This window comes from Gossypium arboreum, chromosome 12, assembly GCF_025698485.1.
Source record: "Gossypium arboreum isolate Shixiya-1 chromosome 12, ASM2569848v2, whole genome shotgun sequence".
In the NCBI taxonomy this organism is placed as follows: Eukaryota; Viridiplantae; Streptophyta; class Magnoliopsida; order Malvales; family Malvaceae; genus Gossypium; species Gossypium arboreum.
In genome coordinates this window covers 14,141,586-14,152,323 of record NC_069081.1, presented here as the reverse complement: position 1 = coordinate 14,152,323, position 10,738 = coordinate 14,141,586, and the positions used below count along the sequence as shown (strand labels likewise).

At 34.1% G+C, this 10,738-nt stretch overlaps 1 protein-coding gene across 1 annotated transcript; it reads left to right on the top strand.

Moving 5' to 3' along the window:
- Window positions 1-2,231, top strand: LOC108479753 (naringenin,2-oxoglutarate 3-dioxygenase). The gene is made up of 3 exons (XM_017782525.2): window positions 1-650; window positions 1,161-1,589; window positions 1,678-2,231. The coding sequence occupies exons 1-3, from the start codon at window positions 291-293 to the stop codon at window positions 1,993-1,995; spliced, it is 1,107 nt and encodes a 368-aa protein (XP_017638014.1). The 5' UTR covers window positions 1-290; the 3' UTR covers window positions 1,996-2,231.
- Window positions 2,232-10,738: the final 8,507 nt, after the last annotated feature.

Below are 10,738 nucleotides of genomic sequence, written 5' to 3'. Positions count from 1 at the left end.
CAAATAGAAAAAGAAGAAAGTCTGGTAGCTGACTGTGCGGTCACACACGAGCCACGAGGTAAGGGTGGTAGTTACAGCTGCCCAGCTAGGCCATCTTCACCACCCCGTGCCTCTTTTCACCTTCCTATCTGAACCCCTCTCCTTATATTTATTTATATGCACCTCACTTCACTGTCTTACCCAAAAACGTATTCGACAGTTCTCAACTAAACTTATAACGTTCGATCGTTTAACGCAAACCCATTTTTAAGTGAGGGAAAGGTTTCAGTTCAGAGTCATAAGCAACATCAATGGCTCCTTCAACTCTGACGGCTCTTGCGGAAGAGAAAACCTTGCAGGCAAGCTTCGTTCGTGATGAAGATGAGCGTCCTAAGGTTGCTTACAACCAATTCAGTAATGATATCCCTGTCATCTCTCTTGCTGGTATCGATGATGTTGATGGCAAGAGGGGTGAGATATGCAAGAAGATTGTTGAGGCTTGTGAGGATTGGGGTGTCTTCCAGGTTGTGGATCATGGTGTTGATACTAAACTCGTGTCCGAAATGACCCGTCTTGCCAGAGAGTTTTTTGCTTTGCCTGCTGAAGAGAAGCTTCGGTTCGATATGTCTGGTGGCAAGAAAGGTGGTTTCATCGTCTCCAGCCACCTTCAGGTATTAACACCTAGCCCTGTTTTGATAATTTAAACATGTTCTTCCCAGAAGCACATTGCAACCTTGAAATTGTTTGAAATATTTAGTATAATAATAGAATTAAGGGAAAAAAAATCAAGACTTTGAGGCCTGAAAGTTTTTTAAGGCTTTTATTATACTAGCAGGATACAACAAAATTCTAAGCAACCAAATCAGACTAATGAAAAATGATAAAATAAAATTTAATTAGGTAGGTAATGATTTTTAAAAAAATAGATTTATGGCATGTAATAAATATATTTATTAAAAGCTCTCATAGAAATCAATTGATGTTTGGTTATACTGGTAAAATTAATTATTTATTATATAGGATGTTCTAAGTACAAATCTTATTACGATTAAATTTGTATTGAATCATTATATAAAAGATAAAAAGAAATATAGTAAAATATAACTTAATTTATATATGGGAAAGTATTTTAATAATTTTATAACTAAATTAATCTCAAAGTATCATTGTTTATATGCCAGGGAGAAGCAGTGCAAGATTGGCGAGAGATTGTGACATACTTTTCATACCCATTGAGGAGCAGGGACTATTCAAGGTGGCCTGATAAGCCACAGGGTTGGGTTGAAGTTACAAAGGAGTACAGCGAGAAGTTGATGGGCCTAGCTTGCAAGCTTCTTGAGGTGTTGTCAGAGGCCATGGGTTTAGAGAAGGAGGCCTTGACTAAGGCATGTGTGGACATGGATCAGAAAGTGGTGGTTAACTTCTATCCTAAATGCCCTCAACCTGACCTCACTTTAGGACTCAAGCGCCACACTGACCCAGGCACCATCACACTCTTGCTTCAAGACCAAGTTGGTGGGCTTCAGGCCACCCGGGACAATGGCAAGACTTGGATCACTGTCCAACCTGTGGAAGGAGCCTTTGTGGTCAACCTTGGAGACCATGGCCATGTAAGTTTTTTACTTGGAAAAAAAAAATTGAAATTGTTATGATTTATGTGAGAGTGGAGTAATGACTGAAATGATTGATGGTGAGCAGTATCTGAGCAATGGGAGGTTCAAGAATGCTGATCACCAAGCAGTGGTGAACTCAGACTGCAGCAGATTGTCAATAGCCACATTCCAAAATCCAGCACCCGATGCCACAGTGTATCCATTGAAGATCAGAGAGGGAGAGAAACCAATCCTTGAGGAGCCCATCACATTTGCTGAGATGTATAGGAGGAAGATGAGCAAGGATCTTGAGCTTGCCAGGCTGAAGAAGCTGGCCAAAGAGCAGCAACAGTTGAAGGAGAAAGAGGCTGAGAATGAGAAGCCCAAGCTTGAAGCCAAGCCATTGGAGGAAATCCTTGCCTAAAACTTTTACCCTACTGCTGGTTATTGTGTTAGCACTGTTTCGTCTTCCACTATGTTGTGTTAATTTTATTGCATTTCTACTTTTTTTTTTTTTTTTTTTTGTGGTGATACCCGTTTCTATTTATTTTCTAGCGAGTAATGTATGTCATGTTTCCCCCATTTGATGCTTGTGGTCTATTATATACTCGGGTATCAGTAATAGATGAAAATAAAATTTCCCACTTCACTTTCTTCCTAGTTTATCAGCCTGCCAGTCTCTACTTTGTTTTCAAGGTTGTGGTTGAATTTATGAAATGCTTACAACTATATGTAATTATTCTCCCATCTTTAAGTAAAAGGATAAATACACGTCCTTTTATACTAATAATAATATTGATTCTAATCAAATTAAAATTTAATCAACAAATTACTTCATATTTTTAATATGCATTTACTCAATTCAATTTTTATATATTAATAATGAAATAAATCCTTCAAAATTTAATAACAATCTCTCCCTGACAAAAACATTATATTATAACTATAAAAATTTAAATTTCTCCTTTCACAGTTATTAAAAAATCTAGTCAAATGTATTGATTTTAAATTTTAAAATAATCAATTTTGTGGTAAGATTAGAAGGGCAATCAACCACTCACTTTTTTATTGTAAGGACGAATTGTACTTTCTTATTGTTATTTATTTTGGGCTTTCTTAAGTTGGAACAAAATAGTTTAACAAAGCCGGAAACCCACATGTTTCGCCCAACGATTGATGGCCAGACATAAAAAAAACCTATTGACATTTCATGTGATTCGAGGTGGCAAACGTACAGGTTCCAATCTAATTTCTTTGTATTTAGATTATTTTGAGTTTAGATTTTTTTTTTTAAGTTTAGATTTTTTTAGGTTCAAGTCTTTTTATATTTAAATTTTTTCAAACTCAAAATGATAATAGATGAGAAGGATGAACGTAAATGTATATCGTAAAGTTTGTCAAAGTCGTAGATTTCACTTAAGGATCTAAACATTCGGAAAGAAACTTTAATTTTGACACAACTTGAAACGAAATTGAATCCAAGTCAGATAAAATAATTAAAATAAATAACTAAAATAAAATAATAAATCAAATATTAAGGAAGCGAATAAAAAAGATAAATGGAAAGATAGAACGTGGCGTGTAGAAGTCTTAAGAAACCTTGGAAACACGAAGAATCCACAACCCCTTCAAGCGGCTCTAATTTCCTTTCCAAGATAGAAACATTGGCAAGAAAAAGTTTGAAGATGATCCCTACAATCTAAAAAAATTGTTAAATCCACAACCCCTTCAAGCGGCTCTAATTTCCCTCCCAAGATAGAAACCTTGGCAAGAAAAAGTTTGAAGATGATTCCTACAATCTAAAAAAATTGTTAAAACTCTTCTAAAAGAAACTTAAAAGAAACTTAAAAGAAACTATTGAAAAGAAAAACCTAGAGAGAATTTATTAACTTAAAAGAGAAATAAAATAATAATGAATTGAATTAATTGTGTACAATGCAAAGGCCTATATATAGGCTTGCTAAATAAATCTAAATAAAAATCTTAAGTATACTAGAACTCTAATTTAATCTAAACAAGTAGTTTTAAACTATTTTTTTTTGTTAACATAAAACTCCTAAATAAAAATTTGGAATAAAAAATAATAATAATAAGATCTGCAAATATAATATTGAGCTCATATATAATAAAATTAAGTCTAAAACTCGAACTTAATATGATTTAAACTCAAATTAAAAGCCCAAAATTCGTGATTCCCGTCATAATCTCGTTCAGAAATTTTACTCGCTCAGTCTTCACTAAAACGGTTATAACTCGAGCTCCCGAACTCAAAATCAAGTGATTCAAAATATGTTTCAAAACTAAGAGATAGATCTTAAAACGCCATGAAGACATCTCAACCCAGAAATGCCAAGATCCAATCCAAAAAATCGTCGCAAGTCTGCTGATTTCTTAAACCTGAAAATTGGCAGTTTTGATGATTGAAATCTAATAAATTTCACTTCATTCGTGTATGTATCACAAAATTTTTCAAAGGGTCGGATCGAATCGAACGAGCTCTAAAGGATTCAAATAATTTTGAATTATCTAAATTATAAATGTCTTTTAATTTTGTATGTAAAAATTCATTTTACTTTTATACGATAACAACACAACTCAAATTTGCCTTATAAAAATATAAATTATATATATTTAATATAGTTCTTTCAGTATAAAATAATTGAAATGCTTATTTGATGATATGTATATCACTTAACGTAAATATTTTTTATTTTTATTATTATACTATATTGAAAATTAAATAACTTTTGTGTTTCTTATTAAATTTATAAACCTAATACTTATTTCTAAAATATTTATTCCAAAACTCAAATATATTATACTAACCTCACCCTAAATAATTTACTTATTAGTATCCAAATCCAAAATAAACTAATTTTAGCACAGATCTCAAGTCAAAATCAAAAGAAATTTAACTCAATACCCAAATATAATTTGTAAAAGTTAAAACTCAATACTCTATATTCTTCAAACATTTGAAAGTAAACTCTTCTACTATATTATATAATATATCGTTTGATATATAATATATTAATAATTTATATATATGCATTGATGATTAAACATTATAATATTATGTAAGTCTATCTTTTATTATAATCTATATTTTGTATTATCATTAAATTTAAATTTTATAGATATGAATAATTATTGATTTTATATATTTATTATATATAAAAATTATAGTATTATAAATATTTTATTTTCAATTAATGTTGTTAAAAATATGTAAAAAGGTTTCAATCGTTGAATGTATATTAATATATAGAGTGTTTTAGATTGATATGATAGAGATATCGGATCTGTTTGAAAATTTACATGCATGTTGATTGTACAAGCCCAATTTATCCCGGGCCCAAAAAGACCCCAAAAACCAAACAACCCAAACTAAACTGAACCCAAAACAAACCCAAAACCCTAGTAGCCCAACCAACTAAACCCAATTCAAGCCCAATCTAACCCTAGCCCGAAGTTAAGAGAAAAAACAAAAATAACAAAACCCTAGGTGCGGGTCACCTAGGGTCTTCTGGACATCGCCCTTCGCCACTCTAACGCCGTCATTGTCTTGTCCACCGCCCTTTTGCACCTGCAAAGAAGTAGAGTAATTATTCATAAAGAAACAAGTTGTAAATGGCTATGAAAGCCAACCAAATCCGTTGTAATCTTTTTCGAACATCATTGAATACAAAAATAGATTCAAGCATATAGAAATAAACAAAAAGACCAAGTAGATCGAAGAAAAAAAAAGTTAAAAACGTGCCAAGGTCCTTTTATTTTCATTTTATTTTCTCTTTTATTTTCCTTGTTCGAAACTGCTATTTCTCTGCTCATTTTCATTTTTCTATTTTACGAAACTATTTGTATGTATATATATATATATATATTAAAATATAGTAAAAAATGAAAAAGGGTACCCGGAGGTGTTCGACCACCGCCCGCGGCGGAGGCACGGCGGTCCAGTGACTGGGGCTGTGGGGTTGACCCAGAGTCGATTGCAGAGAGAACGGGGCCTTTTTTTAAAAAAAAATGGGTTCCAAATGTTTTTTTTTTCTGCATTTTGTTACTTAAATAGTATTCCAATGCCATTTTGGAGTTCATCTTCAGGGCATAAAACGACGTCGTTTTGAGCCTTAACCTGTGTATTGACCCGACCCGGCCAAAGATTCGCATGTTTTTAAACGGAAGGGCTAATTGTACCTTTAGCCCTTCCGCTTTTTAAGTATTTTACTATTATTTTTTTTATATTTTTAATTTTTACCTTATGTTTTATTGCGATTCCAATTTGGTCTCTCTTGATGCTCGTGCATTTTGGAGGAAAAGAGAAAATTTTCCTTTTGATCCCTCCTTGTTATTCGCGCGTTTCAATTCGATCCTTTGCCTTATTTTTATTCTAGATTTGCCCCAAATTTCTGATTTAAGTTCGATTTTAGTCCTTTTGGTATTTTGGCTACTTTATTATTAAATTAATTAATTTTATTATTATTATTATTATTATTATTGTCTTTACTATTATTATTATTATTATTAATGTATTATTATTATTCTTTATTTTATGTTAATATTATTATCATTGTTATTATTATTAAACTATTTTACATAGTATTTATTTATTTATTGGTTTCTTGTTAGGTTCTATTATTCTTTTATTTTTTTACCTATTATTTTTCTTTTTATAGCTTGTTTGTTTTATTTATTTATTTTATTTTCGTCCTTACTACTATCGCATTTGTTATTATTCATCATACATGTTGGTACCATGATTCATTTTACATTTTACTACAAAATCGTTTTTCATTTTACCCGATATACAACTTGTGTTTTTAAATTAAGCAATATTTCATATTTTGAGATTCGAGAAATTGTTTCCTAACCTACGGGTTTTAATTTTCTTGATAAATCTAAATAAACGAATGTTTTTAAAGTATAATTTTTAAATATTCTCGGGAAGTACGAAAAAGATCGTGTTCTAACTTACGGAATGTGATTTCTTTCTAAAACTGAGATAATCGAATGTCTTTTTAGATAAATAAATTTTTCGGCGTTCATTCTCGTATCGGGAATTTAAAACATTGTGTCCTAACTTACGGGATGTAATTCTATTACTCGATTAACATGAAATATGCCTGTTCTCGAAAAATTTTCAATTAAACAATATTTTAACAAATGATCATATATTTTTTTAAATCTATTCAAAGTTCTTAATTTTCGACACTAAGACACTAATAAATCAACTAGATATCAATTTTGGGCGTTACGAGGGTGCTAATCCTTCCTCGTACATAACCGACTCCGGAACCCATCTTTCTAAATTTCATAGACCAAAATCGTTGTTTTAATAAATCAAACTGTTTTTTTGAAAACAACCACTTTTCGAGGTGACCCGATCACATCTCATCAAAAAGGATTGGTGATGACTCCCGTTTTTTCGTTTTCATTTTTAAAATCAAAGTCGACCCCTTTTTTTTAAAAAAATAATTTCGACAGCTTGACGACTCCACTAGGGAACGCAAAATAAGAAAGTCAAGCCACGAGTTCATTACTTTTTTTCTTTTTGTTGAAAGTTGAAAATTTGGTTTAAATTTTCAATCCTCTCGTTGCATTTCTTTCATTTTTGTTACGATCTTCATCATTTTGGTATGCTTTACTGGTTTGAGTTCTTGATATATTTCTGCACATTTGCATTACATGATCGGTCAATTTTACCCTTTTAAGTGGGAGCAAGAAACTATTCCTTCGTGAGGTTTTTACCTCCGTGTAGAATAGTGGATCGTTTTTGGAATACATCCGTACCTATGTCTTCTTGAGATTTTCATCTCCGTGCAGCCATAGGGAAATGTTTTTCCCCTGAATTGAACTCGGTCTATATAAGCCTATAATGGGTGAGGATCGAGAAATTTACTAGTTTAGGTACCTTTACTTTAGAACCGAATCGCATATAGTGAACCATAGAAGCCCACCTTAGGTAGAGCTACACCAAACCCTAGTGGTTACCCGAGCAGGTGCTTTAATTATTATTCTTTGCTTGCTTTAAACTGTGTATGAAATACTGATTTGCTTTGTTTCACTTTGATTGTATTTGCATGGCATTTTCATCACTAAAAAGGTGTTGATTCACATTCGGTTGCTAAATAGATAACTTATCATGGAAAATGGGTTTCTTGATAAAGTGGCGGATAATACGGCCGTCCGGATATACCCGTGTTCGCAATTTTGGCTGAAACTTTCAGATCATTGAACACTTGTCAAAGAGTGGGCGAAGGGAGATTAATCGGATACGCACAACTCTTACTCATATGGTTCCACAGCCATTTTTGGAAAGTGGAGAAGGTTTCATATTGAATCTTTTCCGAAAACTATTCGCCGCTGAAAGAGATAGTGGCTACGCCAAGACGAGATGATATTACAGAAGAAAAGTGGATGATGATTCTCCAACATTTGCAAGAAGAAGACATCGAATGGAGAACCCCTTGGATGGTCCCCAATAAGATGTTATATAGGTTTGGAGATTTTGATTGGGTTCTCCTGCTTGGGATATGGGGAGCTATTGGGTATACTTCTCTGCTAGTATTAAAACAGTACAGATCGAGACATACGCTAGCAACACATGGGTTAGCTTAGTGCGAATTCGTATACAAGGGAGATAATTACAAAACGAAAGTTTGTGAAATATCAAATGCCTAGAACCAAACTCGTAGAATGAAAAGGTTTTCTGCTAACTCAATGACTACCCTTGAGTATGATTGATGGTAGGATCAGAGGATCAACGACAACATTCTTACGTTAGATCAAGAAAGCACTCGATCAATGGAAGAACACTTGAAGGTGATCCCATCTAAGCTAGAGATCATCAAACAGAATTTTGAGAGAAAGAATTTATAGCTAAAAAAAAGGATAAAGCAATCGGAGGAGGAGAAAATAAAGCTGGGACCGGATGTCGACATCCAGAAACTAGAAGCTGAGAAGCTAAGAAAGGGAAAGAATAAGGCAGAAGAAGATTTGGACAGTTTGAAAATAGACTACAAGAAGCTGCGGAGGTTAATGAGAACCGCTGGTCTAGGAAAAATGTTAAAACAATGGCGGTAAGAAGTTAGAGAGGAAAAGAGTAGAGCCAGCCAATGAGAAAAGAAATTCTAAAACACTCGAGCACGAGAAGACGTTTTGCAAGAGAGTTTGATAGGAAGTCAAAATGAGAAGGTGGGGTTAAAAACTCAGGTGTCAGAGTTAGAAAGATCCCTACATCAGTATCGTAGTCGTAACTCTATAATCGAGTTGAAGGCTAGTCGGAGCAAAATTGAAGAGCTAAAAGGGAAGATAGAATAACTTGAAACTGTGTTACAAAACTGTGAGCTTCGAGTTAAACTCCTAGAAGAAAATAATGAGCAGTGGCAAGAGCAACTGCATTGATCTCAAGATCAGGTTAAGAGTAGGATTACGTCATGGGTGAATTTCTAGCTCAAGTACGAGAGGTGACCGATCACTTACAAACCTTAGCATTCCAGGCTCATGTACTGAGTTTGAAATATGAGTCAGAGTCAGATCAAGGCCGAGAGTTAGCTAGGCTTTTTAAGCAAGTCAAGGCCTTAAGTATTAAGGCGAAGCCTTATATGTAATTCGTTTTATATAGAGAAATTTATTTTCTAGAAAAGTTACTCTAACGAAATTGAATCAGAATCAATACTTTTTTTTGCATTTATTACATCCATGCATTAGCATTGTATTACATCATGTGTATTAAATCTCACTAAGATACTCTAAAATTATGGTAGTTACCCTGGAACGTCATTACTGTACACGAAGAAAAACTAAAGCAATGGACCAAAGATTGGAAAGATTAGAGCAAATGCAAAAAGAAATGCAAGATCAGCTGCAAATATAGATGCAAGAACAATTGGCCAAAATTCAACAAGACATGAGAGATCAGATACTAGAATCCCAAAAGAATATGATGAGCCAATTAACCCAGTTGCTAACTGGAGGATTAGAAAAAGGAAAAAATCCTATAGTCAATTTCGGGGATGATAACAAGGACCTTGCTTATCCTCTAGGCTTCACCCTAACAAACACCCAAGCACAACCAAACGCATATCCACAAAGGGTGTCCGTCAACATCAGACCCTAATATCAGATCGGTACTTCGGCACCGATAAACTTCTCGACGGGTTCAGGCTCCAACCCAAGAGACAATCTAGCAAATCCAGTTGTCTTTAATCTTGATGATATAGCGGAAATGGGAAAGGAGAAAGTGGAGCTTCCAAAGCAACTAGAAGACCGATGCAAATAGCTAGAAGAGAAATTCAAAGCATTGGAAAGCGTTGATTACCATTATGGAATTGATGTTAAGGAGTTAAGCCTGGTCCAAATCTAGTACTCCCTCTAAAGTTCAAAATGCCAGAGTTTGAAAAATATAACAGGACTAGCTGCCCTGAGGCCCACATTACAATGTTCTGTCAGAGAATGACAAGATATGTCAATAATGATCAGTTATTGATTCACTGTTTCCAAGACAACTTGACCGGGGCAACAACGAAATGGTATAATCAGCTAAATCGTGCCCAAATTAATTCGTGGAAGGACCTAACACAGGCTTTCATGAAATAATATGGCCACGTGACAGATATGGCACTTGACAGAATCACATTACAGAATATGGAGAAAAGGCCAAGCGAGAACTTTAGGCAATATGCTCAAAGGTAGAGGAAGGTCACCACGCAAGTCCAACCGCCTCTGTTAGAAAAGAAAACAACCATGCTCTTCATTAATACCCTGAAGGCACCTTTTACTAATCACATGCTGGGAAGCGCAACTAAGAGTTTTTCGGATATAGTGATATCTAGCGAAATGATAGAAAATACAATAAGGTGTGGAAAAATAGAGGCCGGGGAAAACGCCAAGAGGTCGACGCCGAGGAAAAAAATGAGGTAAATAATATGAGCACGTATAACAAGGGTTATTCGAAACTAATCACTGTGAGCCAACCGAGAACGGTAGCCACTGGCCATCAAGGCCCACCAAGACAAGAGTCTAACACAAGACAAAATACAGAGAAACTCCAGTTTACGCCCATTCCAATGACGTATAAGGAGTTGTACCAAAATCTGTTTAATGCACATGTAGTATCCCCTTTCTACCTAAAACCTATGCAACCTCTATTCCCCAAATGGTATGAC